This window comes from Fragaria vesca, linkage group LG4, assembly GCF_000184155.1.
Source record: "Fragaria vesca subsp. vesca linkage group LG4, FraVesHawaii_1.0, whole genome shotgun sequence".
In the NCBI taxonomy this organism is placed as follows: Eukaryota; Viridiplantae; Streptophyta; class Magnoliopsida; order Rosales; family Rosaceae; genus Fragaria; species Fragaria vesca.
In genome coordinates, this window is record NC_020494.1 from 14,950,891 (window position 1) to 14,975,203 (window position 24,313).

A 24,313-nucleotide genomic window follows, 5' to 3' on the forward strand; every position below is an offset into this window, starting at 1 on the left:
GTGCTTCTTCTTTTCGCTGCAAAAATTGTACTTCTTCTGTCTGTAATGGGTAAAGGACTTGAAAGAGTGGAAGATAAAAGCGAGAATGAAAGAGACATAGAGTGATTTCAGGCCATCGGATCATGCAGATACATGTGTCATCATCTCATACAAAGCTTAGACAGCTCAGGTGGTTTGAAAGGTTAGGAGAGGATCCGGATCCGTTTTGGAATCTCAGGCGAAGGTAAGTGGCTACTCCCATCATCACTGGTAGCGCTGAACAAATTAAAACAAGAACACCGCATATAGACTGAAAATCACATTAAAACACCAGACCAATATAACCACAAGTGCTTGGTGCCTAGATAACACATTGCACGATACAGATAACAATGTCATAATGTCTACATGTCTAGTATAGAGCTTGTGTATTTGTTCAATATAAACTACAAAAAGTAATACTCAAGCGAGTTTCAAAGTTCACCCAAATTTCAAACGTCTGACAAATAACAGACGGCGTAAGTGGAGAAGTGCATTTAGTAGCTCCTGCCCCAATAAGTCCACTTCTTTGCTGGCTTTCCAGATGCAAAGCAAAGTGTTCCTGCATGGAATTTGAATTATTAATTTGTAAACAACACCAATGACCAGAAATTACAATGATGACAAAAAATATATACAAGTATATTAACCTAAAACTGTACCTTCAGGGAGTTCAGGCTGGTCAAATGGCGAGCATAACGACTTTGCTGCTCCAATTTCACCCTTTGTTCGCGCTTTTACATCCTCTTCTACCGCCTAATGAAACACGATACAGAAAGGACAATATGATGAGTTGGTGACAGCAGAATTAAAAGGTTTGTGGAAATGCAAAACAAATAGGATAGACTAATTAAAAACAAACAAACATTGGTGCATATTCTAACCAGAGTTATCAGCTCACAGCTGAAAGTAACTAAAAGGTCAGGGCTCTAGAATTAGTTTAGTGCTGACTGTAAATTACCGATTAGTCAAAGCCAAGATGATACACAGAGCATCTACTAGTCAAACATATAAAATGAGAAATTGATATAAAGTATAAACACAGATTATTGTACCATTCCCAATACATCATATTATTCTTTTCAACAGAAGCATTGCTATACCAATTATGCCAGCTCAAAAAATTGACAACGGTGATTACCTGTTCATCACACCAAGGTGCCAGAATCAGTTTCTTTTCACCCAAGGCTGCCGTGAACTCATCCCATGTCTTGGCAAGCTGAATAGACGCATCTCTCTTTTGTTTTGCAACATCAAAGAGATTTTGTTGAATCTTCTCAAGGGTCTCTTTGACTTCCTTGACCAAGTCAACCATAGGAATGTCCACTTTCGAAGAATTGTCACGCCGAGCCAAGCGTACCTATTTTTTAAAATATATGAAAAACTGATCAGACCAACATACTTGCATTACACGATCAGGCCCAAAAACAAACCAAGAGAAGAGTTGGAAGTTCTCTGGGTGTGATTACACATTTACTACACAAAATTAAAGAACAAACATGTGCCTCAGTGCCTGTACATCAAAAATGGAAATGTGAGGAAATAAAGACTTACTTGTTTCTTCTCCAAATCCTTTGGTCCAATTTCAATCCGTAGAGGAACACCTTTCAGTTCCCAGTGCGAATATTTCCAACCAGGTGAGTAGTTGTCCCTCAAATCAGCCTCGACACGAAGTCCAGCTTCAGTCAACTCCTCCACAGTTTTCAAGCAGGCATCAAATATAGCTTGTGTATCAGCATCCTTGAAAGGCACTGGAATCACTACGGCCTGGACAGATGCTACCTTTGGTGGCAATACTAAGCCTTTGTCATCTCCGTGCACCATTACCATCACTCCAATCTGATTTTTTAAGGGGTGATAAATTAAGAAAAGCAGGCATATGGAAATAATCATACAGAATAATATGATGTATGATGAGCTAAAAATTAATTTTCGCTTTGTTCTCAATAGCATAAGAGAGTGGGCAAAACATAAAGAAACCCCCCACAGAGTTACTTATGGAAGGTATAATACGTAATTATAACGCAACCAAGGATTCGTAGATTGGAACCAAATTGAAAACATAGCCCAGCACAGATGTCACACTATCTGAAAGTTAATTTTTTTTTTAAGCAAAAATATATGTTCTCTCTCTGGGGATAGATAAACAGACTCACAGGAAAAGAAAAAATGATTACCGAAAGCAGCACAATGAATATATTCGTAGATCGGAACCAAATTGAAAACATAGCCCAGCACAGATGTCACACTATCTGAAAGTTAATTTTTTTTTTTAAAGCAAAAATATATGTTCTCTCTGTGGGGATAGATAAACAGACTCGCACGAAAAGAAAAAATGATTACCAAAAGCAGCACAATGAATATAGTACCCTGAGATGCTGAGCATATATTGACAAACCTAACTGCATTTTTGGGCCATGATCCAAACAGTACATTTGGTCCATGCCAACAGTGACTAATACATACACATAAATATACTGGAATCTGAAACAAGCATTCAACTATGAAAAGAAGAGCAAGGAAAGTTACCGTTCGGGTACTATACGCCCAAGAGTTTTGCCAAATCATCGCTTTTTCTCCCTTTTCATTTTCAAAAGTAATGTCAAACATTTTAGCAAAGTTTTGACCTAGACAATGTGAAGTGGCACCTTGGACACCACGGCCAGTATTTGGAACAAAAGCCTGCACATATGAAATAATTTGAATCCCACCATTGAGCAGAAACATTAATCTAAAACCATTATAATGGACATATCAAGTACCTCAACACTTGTGGTGTAAAGACCACCAGCAAATTTCTCATTCTCACTCTTCTTCCCCTTCACAACTGGAATTGCCAAAAATTCCTCATATATCCTTCTGTACAGTTCCAATATCTCAAGGACCTACAACAAGATTGATAATCAGAAACCAATCTTCACAGATTTACTTTCCCTTATTTTGTACCAGCAACCTTAGAAAACATATCAAGTCAATACCAACTATTCGGGTACATTATCCTTCTGTGACAAGCACCCACAAACAGAGCAATAAATAGAAACCATTCTCCAGTAGATTAAAAAAAAAAATCATGTAATAAGCAGCTAATTTCCTGTCCAAATGTAGCCTTAGGCTGACATAATAAAATATAAATCCGATTTTATTTAAGTCAAATCATTCATGTTGTAGTTGAGATTGTTTAGTAGAAGAATGTTCCTAGAATTTACACTCGAGAGAATGATACAGGCAAAACTTCTTGACCAGGTGGACTAAAAATACTAAAGAAAGTGCCCCAGATATAAGTAAATGCTAGATTTATACAAGTTACAGTAAGATGCACAAACAGGGCTGAGATTTGGACTATCATAGATTTAAAGGACAGCAAGAACGTTACTAATACAAATTGGACTGGCTACATTCATCTCCTTACCTCTTTATCCGCCTCTTCCTTTGTTGCAAAAGCTGTATGGCCTTCTTGCCAAAGAAACTCCCGGCTCCTGAAATCATATGGAAAAAATAAGTTTAATAGAACAAAAATTTAGCGCACTTGTCCAACAAAGATAAAGTGTCAGAACATGGGATTGTGACTTAATATAGTAGTAATTAAAATGGAATCGAGAAAGATCATTTTACACTGTCATTGTCAACGGACTAAACCAGTTACGTTCAGACAGATGCATAAGCATAACAGATGCATAAAGACAAGGAATTACCTGATAAATGGAGTGGGATTGCTAAACTCCCATCGAACAACATTGCACCACTGATTTAACTTCAATGGTAAGTCACGGTGTCCTCTAATCCACTTCGAGTAATAAGGATACATAACAGTCTCACTCGTAGGACGGATTGCAATAGGCACTTCTAATTCAGATTTTCCAGACTTTGTAACCCAAGCAACCTGTTATATATCAGTCATGAAACGAGGGTTATCATAAAAGAAATAAAATACATAACAAATAACTAGTGGTGACTGGTAAATAAAGGGCAGGAAAACAACTCATAAGTTCAACAAACTATCAAATGAGGCATGTTTGTATTAGCAATGTGCAGGAATAAGTGTGAACACATGTATATATGTAATAATTAAACGAAGCATACCAGTATTGCTTTCAAACTCTATCATTACAAACAGGAGAAGAAAAAAGAGAGTATGATGGACACTAGATTCGAAAGTGTCACTTAAACCGTATAGATAAATCGTTCTATCATGCCAAAACAGCATTATGTCTCACCTCTGGAGCAAACCCCTCTATATGATCCTTCTCTTTTTCCAGAACTGCAGGGGAGACGAACAAAGGAAAGTAGCAATTTTTAATCTTCATTTTCTTTATTTCAGCATCGAAGAATGCCTACATATCAACAGCACCAAGAGGTAAGCAACTGTACTAGATTTATGATGACAAAATGTCAAATGATTAGATAAATTAGCTAGCGAAAGCTAAGGAAAATACTCAATTAGAAGCTACTGGCTAAAATTCATAACTTTGACACTGGGGATCGACTTATTAAGAAATTGGAACCAATACTAGTTTATACAGCTATAATGTGTGGTACTCCGAAAACAGGTGGTCACATGAGGATGCCAATAAAAAGTAGCACTTGGTAAGACTGCTAGAAATAACATTAGGGAAAAAGAGTCATCCAGCCCCCTAAAAACTAGACAAGCACATATCACAATGCAGATACCAAGTAGTTGTTTTTTAGTTATACTAGCACAAGAAGACACAACTAAAACATACAATTACTGTCACTGAAAAAGATAGTTATGCTTACTTGCATGATCTCCCATATCGCCATTGTCCATGGCCTCAATATATAACATCCAGAGATGTCATAGTACTCAATCATCTCACCGTGAACAACAACCTGCACCGAACAAAACAACACCCAAACATCTCACTGATCACTTATTCAAATAAATTCCTAAACACAACCTTGTTCAAAGAAATACCATACCTCCGAATACCACTCCCCGAAATTCTCATCCTTCTTCTTGGTCAAACCGAGGCCGGTTTCCTTCTTCACCTCCTTCTTCTTCCCACCTAACAATCAGTAACAAATTCCAACCTTAGCTCACAGCAAAATAAAATCAAAGTAAAACCCCGAAAAACCGAGAGACGTAAAGCCAAACTCACCACCGCCACCACCTCCTCCACCTCCACCTTTGGCCTTCTTCACCTTGGCATTGACATTAGGCTTCTTGTCAGCAATGTCAGCCATGTCCTGATTCTTCTAACCTAAAATTGAACCATATCACAGCACAATTAGGGCTCATTCAAATTCTTTACGGCAATTAAAATCAGACCCCAGGCTCGAAACATTCGAACAACTCAGGGTTGAAATACGAAACAAGCAAAACAATGCAGAATCCGGTACCGGAAAATTGGAACGAGGCAAATAAAGAGAATTTTCAGGGAGTCGGTTATTCTTACCGCGAGGAATCTAGTGGCTGCGTTCGGAAAGAGAAGGGTTTAGAGAGAGAGAGAGACTGTGGTAGTAAAACTAAACCTAGAAAGCTTAGATAGGATGTGCCTCTATTTGTCCGAACCCTTTTGGGCTTCTGGGCCCAACTTTCCAACGCTTGCCTATCAAGAAATTAGGACTATAGCTTTGCCAAATTCGTTCCCTCTTTTTTTTTCCACAATAAATAAGGTATGAAATTTCGGCACTTTAATGTGGAAAGTTTTATACGAATCGGTATCCGGAAGATTTTGAAGATATTTTGAGTGTCACACGAAATTGGTAAGGTTAAATTACGGGAATTTCGATAGTTCTGAAGAAATTTAAATTCATAATATTTCATTTCTTGATCCTAAAACTCGTTATTCATTTCATTAAGTGAGTATGCACGAATTAATCGTACCAGTGATAAAAACGTATTTAGTGCCCATTTCAGTTAATTCTCCATCATCTTTTTTTTTTTTTTTGAAATAATTCTCCATCATCTTTATTCACTGAGTGGTATGTATTTATACGATACTCATGTTTTTTTCAAATATGAAGCATGACTCTGAATTTTTTACTAGTTTATATAAGGTATATTGTAATCCGGGTGAGTTTAATAGAGATCAATCTACATAGTATAGTCATATTGGTGTACATGAACATAGAAGGTTTTGGTTTTTGCACCCCTCTTAAACTTAGGCCTTTTAATTAGGTCAAGGATTCGATACTTACATTACCAAAAATCAAATAACTACAATCAATTTCGGGATCGAAATCTTGATCATTTTGATATTGCTACTTGAGCTAGAGTAGTTGAACTTGTCCTCTAACTTTGGATGAAGCGTCAATTATAAACTAATTTGCAGACCGTCGTGCCAAGTGATGGAAGAAATTCTGATAAAAAGAAAGAAGGTGGATCGTGGAAACTTAACTTATGCATTGACTTGCAATTAAATGAACAAAACCAGCTCATAACCAACAAAGCCAACTTCATGTATGCCAAGTTTTCAACAGTGTCAAAGCATAGCTTAGTGTTAATTTCACGTGCAAATAGCTGTAGTACTTGACTGTACTTCTGCTCTCTTTCTTCTTCAAATTCTTTTCTCTATTAATTCCTGACTTGAAAGTTAGCTGCGTGATCCAGACTGAACATAAAATATATAGCTGCATAAACTGCAATATATCCAAATACAAAGAAAACGTAGATGGTTCTCATTATTTAGTTTACATGGGGATCCCATTATTTAGATTTACAAGGGCCCTCTCATTATTTAGATTTACAAGAGTGACACAGTTCATGACCAATGCCAACTTATTTGTTATATGACATACACAAGAAGAGAACCATTTCAATTGCATAGCTAGTACGTAGGTGATTTTTACTCTAACTTGCAGTAACAAGCCCCATATCCTTCTTGACTTCTCCCTTTAAGTTGGCCACAATGAGGCTCCCATCTTCCAGGCCACCTCCGATCCTTAACCCTCCTCCTCAGAAGAAGACAAAGAAGATGAAGATGAAGATGACGATGCACGGTCCTTCATGGTTGTCATCAGCTCCGCTTTAATCTTTGCCTTCTCTTCCTTCTTCTTTTTCTTCAACTCCTTCTCCTCAGCTCTAACCTTTTCCAAGTGCTGTAGCAATGCCTCAGCACCTTCCTGCATGCATCCAATTCCAATCATACATTTAGCTCATAAAGTCCAACAAACCGTCACAACCAAAATCTGATTTCTAAAACTAAAGCGTATTGAATCATTCTCCAGTATACACTAATTCATAAGATACACATGCACAATTGCACAAAAGGCTTAAGCTTTAACATACTAATGATCATGCCATGATTTTAAAAATTATCTACAATATGCAAGAATTTGAACAAGTCGGTGCATTTTGGCAACGAACAAATCAACAAGTACAGAAACCCAATTAGAATCAGAAGAACAGAAATGAATCAGAATCATACAGAAATCAGCTTCCCCTGAACTTGAGCTGCCAAATCCTCCTTCAAATCCCACCCAGTACTAATCTAAGAAGGCGAGGACAGCTCCGCCAGTGCTTTAAGCAACTTCAACTTCTTCGTGATTTCCTTCTTCATCTTAATAACAACACGTCTCGGAGCCGAATCATAATACTCCACATGGCCGTTATCGCAAAAACCAGAATTCATATCCCTTCTTGTCCTCAAACTTGCGCCAAATTCATTCCGACCCGGAAAGTGGACGTCGCCGGATAACAATGGCTTTGAAGACCGGGTATCAATACTAGCACCGGAAAGGTACGGAAATTGGTGGGAAACTAAGCCGGAGACCTCCATGGGAAGCTGAATTTGAATCGACACATAGCGGGTAGCCTTCTTTTATAGGGAGGGAGCAAAGAGGGAACGTCCGTTGTCAACATGGGCGTGTTTGATTGGAGTTAGTACTCAGTAATTTCGTGTAGATAACTTTCTTGTATTAATGAGAACGACTGAAAGAGAAGAAGAGACGTAGAAAGCTAGATTATAACTTACCGTCAATGTGCACGTGCCAACGAGCAATGAGGGGTGGTGACTGGTAAGAATGACAAGACATTGCTCACGTCGAACCATATTTAAGTTCGAGCCTCAATATTCACAAGTCCTTATTTGTACGTGTTTGAGTAGTTAGGATCCGCAAGACCTATATGACCTCAGTAATTCTGCCTTTTTTTAATGATAAGGTACGTACCTTCATTCATAATAAAGAATGAAAAATCCTTTGGAGTTTCAAACGGACACATCAAGAGGTAGCCGAGGTTATTTCTTCTCTTTCTTTACCAACTTTTGATATGCCGGACCAGCCACTTTGGGCTATGGAGACGTCAGGCATACTCACAGCTTGATCTGCATATTGCACGTTAGGAGAAGACTTACCAGTTGTGAATTAGGGACGTAAAATATGGCATGGTAACGTGGAAAGTTCTGTTGAATAGAATTCCTACTGATGAGTTCCTTCAGCGTAAGGGTTCAATTATCTGCTCGCGTTGTTAGCTATGCAAAAAGAGTTTCGAAAGCACAAATCACCTTTTTGTCACATGTGAAGTTTCTTTATCTGCATGGAATTGGGTTGCTTCTATGTTCAGGCCTCATTTTGACCTAGGTATACCACTAGTTGATCTTTTTGGTGATTATTATACTGCTACCTTTTCAGTTTCTTCTAAGCTCTTATGGTACATATTGATATGTAATTTATTTTCGAGCTTATGGATGGAGCGAAATAGATTAAAGCATGATGGGGATGAGTGTAATGAGGTTCTCTTCAAACAGAAACTAATATTGGCACTCAAAGAATCAGTTTCCTTGGCTTTTGTTTCTACTCTCAACCCCCAGTCTATTCCTATATTTGATTTGTTGGGTCTTTCACCTTTAAGGCCTACGGCCCCTAGAGTTGTTCATGTTTTATGGCAGCCTCCTCCTATACACTGGGTGAAGGTGAACACAGACGGATCATTTTGTGACCAGGCTCACTCAGGTTATGGCGGTATTTTCAGAAATCATAAGGCATCTTTTCTAGGTGCTTTTGCAGCTCGTGCTCATGTGTCTAGTGCGATTAATGTTGAGATGTTAGCAGTCATCGAGGCAATGCACATTGCCTGGGCTAATCTGTGGCACAATCTTTGGTTAGAGGTTGATTCGTTGTTATTGTTAACGTACCTCAATATGCCCTTGTCAGTTCCATGGTGATTGCGTATAGCTTGGGGAAATTGTATGCATACTGCTCGCCAAATGAATGTTCACATCTCACATATATACAGGGAAGGTAACTCGGTTGCCGATAAGCTAGCTAATTATGGTGCAAATTCATAGGGTTCTTCTTGGTGGGATTCTTTACCTCCTTTCCTGCATTTGCCTTTCGGTCATGACCTCTCAGGTCGGCCTACCTACAGGTTTTCATAGTTCTAAAGTCTCGTTTTTAGGGGCCATTTTTGTATTTCAATTAAGACTCTTGTCAATTTTGTACTCTCTGTTAACAAGGTTTTAGTGTAGTCCCTCTTGCTTTGTATCTCTCTTTTTCATATAAATAAATTTTCAGGTAAGTGCGATGAGTTAGCTCTTAACCCGCTTACCAAAAAAAAAAAAAATATGAACTTAGTAAAACATGTCAGCATTTAAAGAGTTTAGGTCATCACGAGGCCCTACTATAAAATGTGAGCATATAAGATGAAAAATCTTGACCAGCAAGGTCTTACTGCTCTAATGTGGAAATTGGCTTTTAGCCATATTTTAGTTGAGACCTTGAAGGCCACATGAGGATCATAAAGTTTATGCGTTCGTGTGCTGCCTCTTCGGACCTACATACTCACTTCGGAAAAAAAAACATGGATGCATTTGATTGGTGGACCTCTATAATAAAGAATTAATACAAGAGCTGTTGAAGATGCTCTAAATGTGCAACTCTCATACCCGGGTCAGAATCTTGCAAACACTAATTGCAATAACTACTATTATAACTTACTATAAACGTGGACGTATTTGATTGATAGGCCCAGAAGTTTTGTGTGGGTAATTTTCTTGTATTACACAGGAGGAGCCAACACATGTGGTCATGTTAGTAAGAGATTAGGTGTGGACCATGTATATCCAGGTCAACGTACTATCTCGCGGATGCTAATTGGAGTTAAATTTTAATTTATTTTTGATGACTAAGGGCAAACGAGGCGTTCTAATACTGATTAGTTTGTGGGCCTAAAAAGGTTTTAAGGAAACTCATGAACCCGATAAAAAAAAGTAATACAAAGACGAAAGATGAAGACAAGAAGGCTAGACTATAATAGACTGTTAACATGGACATGTTTGATTGGTGGACCCAGAGGTTTCGTGTGAGTATATTTCTTGAATTACAGGGGAGGGAGAAGAAGAGACATGCAAAGTAAGATAATGAATGACTATCACATTGATGTGTTTAATTGGTGGATCATGGGGTTTCGTGTGAGTAGCTTTGTTGTATTAATGGGGAGGAACAAGAAGAGACGTGGAAGGCTAGATTATAACATACTGTTGTTGGTACTCAAAAAAGCAAGAACATGGTTGCGCACATTACAGACCCAATAAGAAAATACACATGCGTACTGCAATCGAAATGGCAAACTTTACATTTTTGTTCGAACAGTAATGCTACGCAGGTGGCCAATGGACTAAAGCCACAATCATGTCAAAGGGCTTAAAAGATTGGGTGTCGTGGGAAAGTGATGGAAGTACATACACCATTATAGATTTTGAACTAAAATTCAAGCCCTATAGTTTTAAAATCTTTACTCAGGGATGTAAAGATGAAAGAACCCATAAACTTAGGACTTGTTTGTTGTGCAGCGTTGCATGGCATACATACACTAATAGAAATAATTGCACGTGCTTTGCACAGGGTGGTGGTATTGAAAAATTGCCGCTTGAAAGCAAGTTGCATGCTATGCAAACCTGTATAGTAGAACTTTCCATAAGCTTAAACACAGTTACTTACTCTAACCAAATCAATACTTGTTTGAGCCACACATATAATAGTACTTGCTTTTATCCCACAATAATCATCTTCTACTACGTTGAATGCAGTATCAATCACATTTTCCCTTTCTTTGTTTTTAGTTCTTGCTTTGCTACAATATATTCTGAAGTAGCATGTAACTCTTCACATATAACTACACAACAACTCTTCCTTATTTCTTTTATCTTTATCTTTATCTTTTTTTAAGTGAAAGAAGTAATATTTAGGGGTTTTGAGATCTGGAGGTGGTGATGTCTTTACCGCTACTAGAGACCTAATTTATAGGCTAGAGGGAGGTGATGTCAATAGGGAGAAAGCTATTAGACTTGAAAGAGAACTACAATGCTAAAGCCAAATCTAGATAATAATGCCCTAATTGTAATTTCAGTTCTCACATCGGCCACATGTTTTTTTTTTTGAACACATGACGTAAAGTTTTATTGATCATCAAATGTAGAAAACAACATGAACACAACTCACCCATGTGGGCTACGTAAAAATCTAATTATGCAAAATGACTAAGGAAATCAAAGCCATCTCTATGTTGGCAAACCCTAAATGAAGCGACATGATAAATAAAATTGTAACATGTAACATGCTAGCAAGCTAGCTTATTAGAAGTTCAAAAAATTAAATCAACTACTCGATAGTGTCCTCTGAGGATGGAGAAACTGAAGAGTCGCCACCTACACTCTCAGCATCCATTGCCATCATCACCTGACCAGCAGTAGCAAAATCATTATCAAGAGAACCAGCAACCTCATCTTGCAGCATCTCAACACTACTAGATTTGGACCCAATAGCAAGAGTAGAGTTTACAAACAACATGTTAGCCAAAAAGTCACCCTCAAGTATAAGAGGTACAAGTAATAGTATAGGGATTAAGAAAGGTTGTCGAACCCACGAGGATTTGATTGCTTTCACTAGCTAGGGTATTAACCTTAAGAGAGCTAGAATGTGCAAATGTACAATCACAAGCCTAAAGACACAAGGAACTCTAGGCTCACGGTGAGTATGCGCAAATGGAGTGGTGATTTGATTTTAGTTTTTGATGTGGTGACTAAATTAAACTAAGTGCTCAAATGTAAACTAAATTACTCTAAACTAAACTTGTGGTCTAATGGATGATGTTAGGATTCGAATTATCTACCACTAACCTCTCTTGCAAGTATGGATGCAAATCAATGTGAATGTTGCTAAGCTAAACAACCAATTTCTCTCCTTGCATCTCTTTCGGGTATGATAAGGGATATGCTTCTTTCGTGTATCAAGCAACCCTTCTCGGGTGTAGTATTTGACTACTTAAGTCATGCATTTCAATCCGGTTAGGCATCTAGTGCATTACTCTAAGTGCATAAAGTTTAGAGATGAAAAAACTATGCAAACCAACCAAGTTTATCTCTAAGTGATTATAATTCACAACCCCTACATGCACACCTAGTGTGTTTTCATGTTTTAACATTTTCATGTTTTAACATTCAAAGGTTATCAAGCTCTACACATTATCATATCATGGCCAACACACATACTCAAAATGGTAAATTCTAAGCATATGCATTCAACTTTTGAACTAGCATGTAGAAATGTTAACTAAAATTACATCACATCATATTATAGTATCAACCATACAAAATTGGTTAGGGCTTTCAACCCGGCCTAACCCTAACAAAATACTATTCACGCATAATAATACAAAGTAACACCAAATCAATGTACATCAAAGGAAATTAAAGAGTTTAAGGAAAGAGTGAACTAGTTGAAGCTTGACAAATTGATGGCTAGCTCCTCCATGTGTTTCCTCAATCAATGCTCCTTGGATCCTCCTAGATGGTGGAATGAATATAATATGGAGTTCTTGTTGATGATGAATGGAATGGAGATGAAAAGATGGTGCTTCTTTGAACTAATTTTGAGTGGTAGTGATGATGTAGTGGTGGTGGTTATGGAGTTTATGGTGGTGGAAAATGGTAGTTGTGGTGGTGGTGATGGAGGAGATGGAGTTTTGTGGGTGAGATAGAGGAAGAAGATGAGTTTGGATTTGGGAGATGGAGATGGGGGTTTGTGGTAGAAAAAGAGATAAAAGGTGAAAATGGGTGAATGGGTGGATGATTGATATATAAGGAAAAAAGATGAGTAGAAAGGTGTGTGTGTGAGAGAGAGAGAGAGAGAATTGGGGCACTCCTCTTGTTCTATCCGGATGGAGCAAAGGGGAAGAGTGAAGAGAGAGTAACAAAAGTCAATAAAGGGAAGTATAGTTAGAGAAGAGAAACAAGAAGATAAAGAGAGAGTGATGGGCTATGAGAGAGTAGAGTAGAAAAAGATGACTAAAGAGAGAGTGAACAAGAAGAGAAAATGTGTAGAGATGGTTTGAGTCACCCAAATCAAGTGGACAAACATGAGAAAACATGTGTGCATGGTGATGCCTATCATCCAAAGAATTATAGCATGGATTTCATGTTGTTACTCAATCATCATTTTTCTCCTTACTCCTCCTTTATGATGACCGGAAAAGTTATGACACCACCCAAAGTGGGGTGGTGCGCCACTACTTGTGCCGTCAATAGTGGTGGTTCGTCGAAATTCGGAATTTACATTTTTGCTCCACAATTGATCTGTTATTCTTCCTATCTCCAATTCTCCACTTCTAAGCCAAAAATGCATGTTTCCTTCACTCTTGAAATATTCCTAGACAATTAAACAAATGATTTAGTGATAGCTAAAATGAACTCAAAAACAAGTTAAAGTCAATCTTTAGGGGAATATAAATGTGTAAATTATGGTCCAACACATCACTGTGCCCTTCTTCTTTCCAAAGCTTTGCTTCTAGGATTTCTTTGGACCGGTGGACACCCCTAACTTCCAGGGATACACATCCTACAGTTTGGCCGATTCTGGGATCCAATTGGCCTACCCATCTTGCACTTTTTTACTGGTGACACCTTTATCTTACCAAGGGCAAAGCAAGCTCAGTAATGAAAGGTAGCTCAAAGGGAACTAGAGCCACATCATATCGGTCTCAAATTGACCCCTCTTTCCCATGCCTCCCAAATCCATCGATACATCTCTCTTGACACCAGAGAGCATTGAAGATGAAGTAAAATCCTTACACAACGACACTAATACACTGACAGCGACCGAGGGAGGAGTCCGGAATTTCTGAAGCTGAAAAGCAAGATCCGTTGCCAAAATCTCTGGAATAGAGAAGGAAAGAGCAGACTTGGACAACACATGTTTGAATGGATTCAGAAGCTCCACTACAGGACCCTTGCCTTTGTCAAAACCAAGGGGAACTGAAACCTTCCCAATCTCCAAGGGTTTGAGAAATTAGGGTTAGGGTTTGGAACCCTAATTTGAGGAGCAGGGAGCATCACCAAACGATGTTCATTGGAAGAGGATCCAAAATCGACCTCATTCTGGATCCCACCTCGCCCTGGTGCTTGATGGCCACCACCAGTGACCTGGATCGGTGACAAATCTATTGGATTGAGGCAACACGTTTTAGGGTGAACCAGCATACCACAAACACAACAGTAACCCATAGTCCTCTCATATTTGAAACTCAGTAAAGTTGTTACCTAATCTAAGCCAAACTTGTAAATCATAGGGGGAAAGCCTCACGGATCGGATCGGTAACACTGTGAATGACCTTAAACTTTGCTATGGTACAATTTTGATTACCTATCTTGTCAACCTGCTCTATTGTTCCCAAAGTAACGCCAATTAGTTCCATGACGTCGTCAGTGAACAATGCTGGCTTCAGCGACAGGCCCTGAATTTCAATCCAAACTGAGAATGAGGTAATTGGGACTTTATCAGTGTCACTGAGTCCATCAAATCCCTTGACCAGAAACATAGCCCGCGCAAAGAACTAGGGAGCGTTGTTGAGGATGTTGCGCCGCCCCTTTTCTTTGGTGAATTGAAGAACAAAAGAGTCTCCTTGCGCACGCATTTAGAGGCGATTTTGGAGATCCCAAACGTAAGTTAGGGTTCCAATGACAGCCCCTAGGTTATGGTTTGGGTCGTTTAGCGAGAAAAGCCGTCCAACCGTAAAGTGATGCGGCGAGACCACCGCAACTCCAACCGCTCCAAGAGACTCTGCCGTTACCACAGATAGCGAGAGCAGCAACAAATCGGGATGAGACCTCATCGGACATGATGAGACGTAAGAAGAGATGAGGAGAGGGTGCAAAACGGCCGATAAGGTGAAAACCTAGAAACCCTAGGTTAAACGAGAGCGGCTGCTTTCTGTCTAGAGCGGTTGCCACATGCTTTCTTGCACTATATGGCTATAAGCCAACATTACTATAAGAGATCTTGAAACATATTATGCATTTGATTGTAACCAAATTAAATCAACTCATACACAATAAAGCCGCGTTGAATGATCAATGATCCATTCAACAATGTCAGGCAGAGCAATGACATAAACAAATATCATTTTTTGTAGTGTTAATTTCATGTGCAAATAGCTGTGGTCTCCTTTCTTCTTCAATTCCTTTATTTTATTTTATTTCCTTTCCTTTTCTTTGTAATGCCTTTTGGCTATTCCTTTGACTTGAAAGTTAGCTGCGATCCAGGTCGAATTTTTAGCAGCATGATTTGCAATACAAATAGAATAATGGGAAGGAGCACCATCCATTATAATGTAGAGGATCGTAATATTCATTATTCAACCCAAATACAAGAAAAACGTACAGGACTTGGGGTATGTAAGGAATGAATAAGACTAGGTACATGAAAAATTAAGCTAGTATATCTAGATTTACAAGTGTAACATAAGAAAAGAATTCAATTGCAGGTGATTCTAGAATGCTTCTCTAAATTGCAGTGGCAACCCCCAAATCCTTCTTGACTTCCCCCATTAAGTTGGCCACAATGAGGCTCACATCTTCCAGGCCAACTCCAATGTACAAAGGATTAGTGGGATTCCTTACAGAATCCTCTGTTCCTTCTTCGGATTTGATCCCATTTACGGAATTCACAACCCTGACATTCGGACCATTTTTGCATTTTCCCAAACACTTACACCCAACAACACTGCCTTGGACACCCATCAACCTCTCGAATTCCTCCAACAATTCTACACCTCCTGATGTCTTGCACTTCTTGCCCATGCAAACTTCAACCTTCGCCACGATAGATGCTTCTGTAGCTGAGCTAGAAGAAGCATTGTTAAGATCAATACTATCACTGCTGCCAAAACTAGTACTAGTTCCATTGCAGCATTTATCTTCTTGAAGTGTGGTTACCAAACTCGGTTGGGTCAACAATGCCACCCGTTCTTGAGCCAATGGCTTCACACCCTCTAGCATCGCTTGCTTGGGAACTTCACTTCTCACCCTGTTCATGTCAATCACCTCCCCACATTCACTCTCGCTCGACTCAGATGAAGACGACGACTCACAGTCCTTCATGGTCTTCATCCGCTCGGCTTTAAGCCTCGCCTTCTCTTCTTTCTTCTTTTTCTTCATCTCCTTCTCCTCAGCTCTCACCTGTTCCAATTGCTGCAGCAATGCCTCTGCACCCTCCTACACACCAACCAAATCATACATTTAACTCATAAAGTACAACAAAACCATCACAACCAAAACTCAATTTCGATACAACCAAGTTCTTATCTCACACAATCTATACACACAAAAAAGGCTTAGGCTTTAACTACCATGATCCCAAAAATATATAAATTTTTTGAACAAGTCAATGAAAGTTACCGAAATCAGCTTCCTCTGGACTTGAGCTGCCGAACCCTCCTCGGAATCCAACCCTGTACTGATCTGAGTCGACGAAGACAGCTCCGCTAATCCTTTAAGCAACTTCAACTTCTTCTTGATCTCCTTCTCCTTCTTATTACCACCACCGCATCTGGGACCCGAATAATAATACTCCACATGCCCGTTATCGCAAAACCCAGAATTCATATCAACCCTTCTGCTCCTCAAACTCGCCCCATATTCATTCCGGCCCGGAAAATGGACCTCGCCGGAAAACGATCCGGAAGACCGGGTATCAATTCCCGCGCCGGAAAAGCACGGAATTTGGCGGGAAACCAAGCCGGAGACCTCCATGGAGTTTAGGATTCGATGCTCTGAATTTTGAAATCGTTTTTATGATTTAGAGAGTGGAAGATGAAAGAGATGGTGTTTCTAAAAGTTGAACCGACGCAGAGGTTTTGTGTGGGTAGCTTTCTTATGTTACAGGGGAGGGAAGAAGGGGCGTGGAAGGCTAGATTGTAACGAACTGTCAACGTGGGCGTGTTTGATTGGTTGTTGGTGACGTGGCTCCTGCTCGTGGTGAGCATCCGGAGGCTTGTGACCGTTTTCAATTAACACACGAATTGGGTGAAGATCCGCCGTCCGTCCAATTTGACGCTGTAGATGTAGACCAAGTGGGTGCCACGCATGTTGCCTAGTAGGCATTATAAGTTTTCCAAGTGAATCTAGGAGCAAGTCTTCTTGTCTAATTTGCTCAACTGTGTTATAGATCAGTTCTTAGCTTTGATCTGGAGCACAGTTGAGTAAAAAGTTTATTAAGAGGACTCGTGGGACAAATTAACATAGTATTTTCTAAACGTTGTCATTATCAAACACGTAAACAAAATTTGAAATGGTCGATTTATTATCGAATCAGCAAATAATTTTAAAGTTATTACGGAGTTACTTCTCTTTCATGTAACCAAACAAAGACCTTATAACATGTGCATGGTAATGCCAACTAGTTACCCTTCGAACACTTTCTCATAGTGTTTTCTATGTGATGCATAGATAGAAACTTGGCCATAGTTAATCAGAAAGTTAAGCGGTGGAGGACAAAGTTCAATCTCGTGCAGCTCAGCAACAAAGTGTCAATGCCGTGAACGCACAAAGAAAGTTGAGCAGCAGGCCAACTAACATTCTTGCCAGGAATGACTGAAGCTTTTGTAACGTGCTGCTGAAGTTAAATTACATTTACAAGAAAGGTACCTATGAACCAAGGCAGTTGAGCAAGGATTTTATTCAATGCGCCGTAGAACTAGTTGGACTAGCACAATCGGTTGTACTGTCTTATTACATAAGAAAATTAAATACAGTGTGAACATTGGTTTACTCTAAGTATAATTAATATACCATCCTTTACAGCAACCGCTAGTTGACAGTAGGAGCTTTAATTGGTGGTGAAGAAGCCACTTAATTCGTTCGCCCAACTGGTACAGTTTTAAAGCGAGATTCTGCGTGCTTTGCTTCCAGTTGGGAGATGAGGCTCTTGCAAACGCGACAGATGCACTGAAAGGAATGGAAAATTAGATGAATAAAGCACTTAGTTTTCTTTAAGCGCCTAAAAGTGGCAGCAAGAAGTCTCTGATTGTAGCTTGTTAGGATGATGCTATGCCGGCCAATAGCTCTTGCGAACCTCCTAAATGTCTTGGTACTCGCTGTCTTATCTCTTCAAAAGCGCATAATGTTTCAGAGTCAAGACCTCCAGCAAACTGCACACAATATACACCAGGAGAAAACCAAAAGGGATATCAAGAACATGTTAGACAAGATCATGATCAAATAGTGTCTCACTGTTTTAAAGTCAGCTTAGAAGAGTTGTCCCCCATTTACTGATCTTTTGAAGTATTAGCATTCAGAAATTGGGCTTCTCATATGATCAGCTCGCTTGTTGTTAAAAGGAAAATGGGAACCCCATGAATCGATAAGAATCTATTCAGAGGTAATTACTTTCAGTTACTCCCATAGAAAAAATATATATATTGCGTGAGAATGATGCCATTTTGTCAAAAACACCCCCAAAGAGGCCACAGGTGAGTACGATGTCATAATTGAGATGTTTCACAGCAAAGAAAGAAAATTCTGCTTTCCATGGTCATACAGAGGTGTTGTTTAGCTTCTCATTAAAAGAGAGGTAGGGAGACTCAGTCAATTTAGGAGGGATAAAGAAGCATTGATATTATGACATTGATTTTATTTGTCAAGTTGAAACAGGACGACAGTGCATATTCAGCGCAACCCAACTTAATTCTCCATCTCCAATAACTTATTATGACTCCTTTGATAACTGTACAGAGCGTCAGTCCTACCCATACCATAGCAGAAGTACTAATGGCTGAAGGATTACCTGGTGTGCCCTGTATGCAAAATTTACACCTTGAACCAGAAGAGATTCTTGACTTGATTCTCTATCTGAATACCGAACGGATTCAAGCTCCGATGTAACCCTCTTCATGTAAATTTTAGCCAAATTTATGGAAGCCTGCTTTATCTGCACATTTTGGTAATAACTCCATTTCAATTCAATGACAATGTAATATAAGCATATTCTGTTGAGCTGAAAAAGAAAGTGCATAAGGGTTTAAAAATTTTTCGCACATCAACTGACAGGTGATGAGATAAAGCAGAGTTAAGGCAGTAAGAAATGTAGACCTATGCTAATATACCCATAAAGTAGAGATACTATGAAAGGTCTGTGTCAATGTGAAATATCATTTTCCACTCCAATCATAGAATGCACAAAGGGATCATACCTTACTCCCAATCCCTGAATCAAGCATCCAGTCAGTTGGAATTTTGCATTCTTGATAAGAACGCATAACTGAATTTCTCATTTTGACTAATCTTTGAATGCTTCGCTCCGACCTTAACAATAACATGAGAGAGGGAAAGGTTAACATTATGCACCTAGAAGTGGTAGACCTTTAAATTTCACATCACAACTACACAAGATACATTACATAGTTCTTACTTGTCTAATAAGCCAGCCATCTTCTTCAAGGCAGCTGCACATTGAATGGTGGTGTCATCCTTATAAGAAGAAATTTCACTTTCCAACAATTTAAGGTCACGATATTCTATTGCAGCTTCTCGCATGGCATCAGCTTTTCTCTCCGGCCACTTAAAGTGCTTTAATACAGCACGTTCATCAGCCTGTAGAAAACATGAGAACTAAAGTTCATCCATCTACTTCATGTATGTGAATCTTTGGACAATAATCTGCCAAATCCATAAAGTAGTTGGACCATGTACATAGTTCTCAAGGTTTCCAAACTCTAGGTGACTAATAGATGATTACTACATATATGGCAACTGCAAGATAAACTGACTTGTGGTGAGAGACTACCAATCTACCATCAGACGAAGAAAAAAAGATTACAGCTATATACAATACCAGTTTGTTATACTTCTATGTTTGGCTAGCAATTCTCTCAATAGCATATCCTTTAGTTGAAATTCCCTATAAATCATATACATTCGGAATGGTAAAGAATATATGATTCTTGATTGATTTGGTACAAATATAGTAGCACAGGCATTTGAAATTACCAAAGATGCAAGTTCTCCATCAAGCCAATCCACAAATTTCAGAACGTCCTCAATATCTTTATAGGCAGCAGCCAGAACCTTCTGGATGAGGCCATTGATGAACTCTCCTTTTGTTTCAACATCTGCTTTAATCTGGAAACAAAATAAATGCACTCGTTAAGTTTGTTCAAGCCAATAAGCAAAAACACACGAAGCAAATTAGATATTAAAATCTTAAGATCTTACGGCAATCAGATGTGCTGATCGATTTTGAATTTCACCAACTATGCTATTATGTGCACTAATAGCTCCTGGTTTCTGATGGCTTCTAGATTCTGGAGAGTCCCTCTTCACCTCTCGCTTTCTCAATGAGTGATAGATCTGTACAAGCTCTGGAGCCTTCTGAGTGGTTGACACCCTCACTGAGGGCTGAGGTGGAGGTGGTGGTGGCGGCAGGAGTGATGGCGGTGGAGGAGGTGGAGGTGGTGAAAAGGTAGCTGCAACTCTAGGAATTACAGGTGGTGGTGGTGGTGGTGGTGGTGGTGGTGGTGGAGGTGATGCTGCTTTAATAGGACTTGGTTCATTCAATGCCTCTTTCTTTACTACTGAGCATTCTAATTTGTTGGCAATGAGTTTCTGCAGGTCTTTGAATTTAGGACTCTGGTAACCATTTGACTCTCTCTACATCCAGCCAAAAGAAAATTACTTAAAATTAAAGATAAAGATAATAGAACAACCAAACTGAATTTTATGCCACAATCATCGTATAAGAACATGAAGACTAGAAGAAAAAAGAAAAAAAAAAAAAAAGGAGAAGAACATGAAGCACAAACACACCAAACTTACTGAAATTAAAATTGACACAATAATATAACTGCATTTTAGAGAAACCAAATTGAATCTATAGCCACAATCAAATATTAAGAACATATTGTACCAAAAAAAAAAAAATTAAGAACATGTACCAAAAAAATTTAACAAAAATAAAATAAAAACTAAGAACATGAAGAACAAAGACACCACCTTTTACATGCAAAACAATTAAAGACTCATCAAAGCTCAAATCTTTACCTGTTGAGGAGTGGTTAAAGCTGCAATCTTTGCTTCAGCGGCAGTAAGATTCTCACTAAGCTTTTTATTCTTTGCCTGCAGCTCCAAATTCAATCCATGTTCCTTGTCCAACTCTACCTTCAATCCCAAAACCTCAGCCTGCAATTTCATGATCATACTCTCACTCATTTCGATCTTTTCCTGCATTTCCTTCATATTCCTATGTGGGTCATCTTCATTTCTCTTACAATTGGCCTCCACAACAGGCCTCTGCCTTCTTGGCTTAGCAAATTGCTCAACAACTTGGGGCTTTCTACTACTACCCACAACTTTAAACTCCTCAAAATCCTTACTTTTCTGAGATCCCAACACCAATTCTCCAGATTTAGGCTTGTTTTGCAAGAGAGCCCTCCTAACACTCCTGGAATCACTGCTATGATTCACATCTGGAGTCACAGATTTTGCTCTGGAGGGTCTTTGAGTTGGAGATTGAGACTCCTTTGCTTTAGAGGAAGCTCTGAGCTGAGACATGTTAGTGGAATGTTTGCTCTGAATCTTTGTTGAAGCTCCTTGCTTTGTACTCATGGCTTACAGATGGTGTCTTTTTCAATGAACCTGCAACAAAGATTTTAATTAGGAAAAAGCTTCTGTTAGATTCTGTCGAACCCGCCAAGCTACTTCTTATGGGGTCTGCAGTTGACTTAATAAAGCTCTCATCTTTTCCATTAATGGCCCTCAAAAACCCACAACAGACTAGCCCCCAATCTCAAATTCTCAAGCAAGTTAGTGAAAGATAGCAGCCTAGCAAAAACCCAAATGGGTCAATACCAAAACATTTCTAGTTTCCTACCCTTTGAGATTCAGAGAAGAACAACTAGAAGTTATGTACCAATGTGATTGTGTGTGTTGCTCTTGTAGACTTGTGAGGCTTTTCTTTTATAGAATCCAACAAACCAGTCTTTGTTACACAATTTTGGCCTCATTATTCCTGAATTTAAGTGGTGAAAACAAGGGCATTTTGTATTGGTGCTTCTTATAAATGGGTGATGTGCCAATGATGCTCAGGTTGTTTGTACCACTGATAATACTAAATGGGTCCGTGACACATGAGACAAGAACACATTTTGGGTACTTATGAATGCTGATACTGATTGGAAATTGACGACCAGTTACTGCAGGAATGAAACACTTTCTAAATTTGAGTGCAAGGTTTTTCAAAATTATAGCAAAATGGTGATGATATTTCTTGATGCGTAAAGACCAATCGTAAATGGGACTATGGGAGACATTTTGAATATTCATTCCAAGATGTCTTCTAAGCACAAACTGCTCCCCTCTCCAAATGGGGGTTGGTTGGTTGCGAGGTCACAATAATGGCCATTATTATAGTGTAAAACTCTCAAATCTCAATGATGGACAAATTAAATTCCTCTGGATTGATTATGATGGGGTTGGTGCTTCTTGCGTCTCTTATCCATGTCATCCTTCTGAAAACAATGTGTTTCTATCTCTGTTTTATTTTATTTAAGGGTAAAGTTCTGTGCTTTCAAATAGTATATACTATATAGTTGGGGTTGTGTATGAGTTTGTTGGAGAGCATTTGATATTGTATGGTTTTTGTGATGTCCACCATGCAATCTTTGCTTTATAGGGTCGGATTTCCCTTTTGATGTAAAGGAAGAGATGTAGCAGAAAGTATACTCTGATAGGATGTTGGTCCATATTAATTTTGTTCCCGCAAAAGTAATGATCATGTACGTACTGGGATATTTTCAGTAGTTGGGATGATCTACAAAATAAGTTAGAAGCAATACAGTAACTACGTGAGGATATATACATACAAAATTCATGTAACTTCGTTTATATATCTTGACCAAAAAAAAAAACAAACTTCGTTTATATATATCCTAATAACTTCGAATGTACTGGATCTATATCCAAGAGTGGTAGGCTGATCTGTATCTTCGTACATATCCTCCATGTTCCAAAGTCCAAACCCAAATAAGCTGAATTTGCTACCTCTACAAGACATCCTAATATTAACATTCTTGATTATTGTTTAAGTAACCACAAGGTTATAATCTTGTTCGTCCATATTATGCTTCTAATGATTTACATGCTATGGTTTGGCAGAATTTATTCCATCACGGTTCTTCATTCTTGTTTGGGCGTCTTCTCTATAACAAGTTACCAACAGATGACTAACTTCAACAACGAGAAATTCCTTTGGTTTTAGCATGTCAACTTTCCTCTTTTTTCACAGTGGAGGACTCATGTATTTGTTACTTGTTCATTTGCTCAACATGTATGGCAATGGTTGTCTTGTTGTTTTGGTACTTCTTTACCATCTTAAGGCTCAATTGATAACTTATGGGGCGCTATCGTTGGTAAGTCCTTCTCTCCTCAATCAAAGAATGTTTGGCTTGCGGGTTGCCTTTTTGCTTTCATGGCTATTTGGAGAACACGTAATAAGTTGTGCTTTGATAATAAGAAGCCTCTGCTTATGCGTGTTTTTCGATCTATTAAATCTTGGTTGCGGTTTGCTGCTCCTCATTTCCCTAGCTATTCTCGTAGTGTTTTGTATTCTCAATTGTTGTTGAGCTTGAGAATCCAACCAGTTTCTCGTAAAGTTGTTGCTCAACGGTTAGTTATTTGGCATTCGCTGGTATTTCCTTAGATTAAGTTCAACACTACTGACGGGTTAGTTAAGGGTAATTCAGGCCATGCAGCTTGTGGTGGCGTTTTTCGGGTTGAGAATGGTCATTACTTTGGATCAAGGTTATTGTCTGGGCTTGGGTTAGCAATCAACTTTCTTTGTTGAGTTAATGGGGGTTATAATTGGGATTGAGATTGCTTTTCAAATGGGTTGGCATTGTTTATGGTTGGAGTGTGATTCAACAAATGTTCTAAATTGTATTACATCTTCCTCTTTTGCTCCGCCTTGGCCGCTGCGCATTGCTTGGTTAAACTGTTTATCTCACATTCGGTTAATGACATTTCACTACACTCATGTCCTTCGTGAAGGCAACTCAGTCGCGGATAGGTTA

The 24,313-nt window shown here is 38.8% G+C and overlaps 3 protein-coding genes across 3 annotated transcripts; all 3 read right to left on the bottom strand.

Moving 5' to 3' along the window:
- Positions 1-286: 286 nt before the first annotated feature.
- Positions 287-5,489, bottom strand: LOC101305457 (putative proline--tRNA ligase C19C7.06-like). Its single transcript, XM_004297016.1, has 13 exons — positions 5,433-5,489; positions 5,136-5,237; positions 4,957-5,042; positions 4,774-4,866; positions 4,233-4,349; positions 3,711-3,898; positions 3,428-3,494; positions 2,781-2,903; positions 2,548-2,700; positions 1,573-1,857; positions 1,160-1,378; positions 681-774; positions 287-580 (listed from the first exon to the last, which is right to left on the bottom strand). The coding sequence occupies exons 2-13, from the start codon at positions 5,218-5,220 to the stop codon at positions 516-518; spliced, it is 1,575 nt and encodes a 524-aa protein (XP_004297064.1). The 5' UTR covers positions 5,221-5,237; positions 5,433-5,489; the 3' UTR covers positions 287-515.
- Positions 5,490-15,573: 10,084 nt separating this feature from the next.
- LOC101305747 lies at positions 15,574-17,117 on the bottom strand. The gene is made up of 2 exons (XM_004297017.1): positions 16,650-17,117; positions 15,574-16,466 (listed from the first exon to the last, which is right to left on the bottom strand). The coding sequence occupies exons 1-2, from the start codon at positions 17,001-17,003 to the stop codon at positions 15,756-15,758; spliced, it is 1,065 nt and encodes a 354-aa protein (XP_004297065.1). The 5' UTR covers positions 17,004-17,117; the 3' UTR covers positions 15,574-15,755.
- A 715-nt stretch (positions 17,118-17,832) lies between these two features.
- Positions 17,833-21,890, bottom strand: LOC101306034. The gene is made up of 7 exons (XM_004297018.1): positions 21,288-21,890; positions 20,463-20,897; positions 20,238-20,369; positions 19,660-19,841; positions 19,442-19,553; positions 19,036-19,179; positions 17,833-18,400 (listed from the first exon to the last, which is right to left on the bottom strand). The coding sequence occupies exons 1-7, from the start codon at positions 21,849-21,851 to the stop codon at positions 18,287-18,289; spliced, it is 1,683 nt and encodes a 560-aa protein (XP_004297066.1). The 5' UTR covers positions 21,852-21,890; the 3' UTR covers positions 17,833-18,286.
- Positions 21,891-24,313: the final 2,423 nt, after the last annotated feature.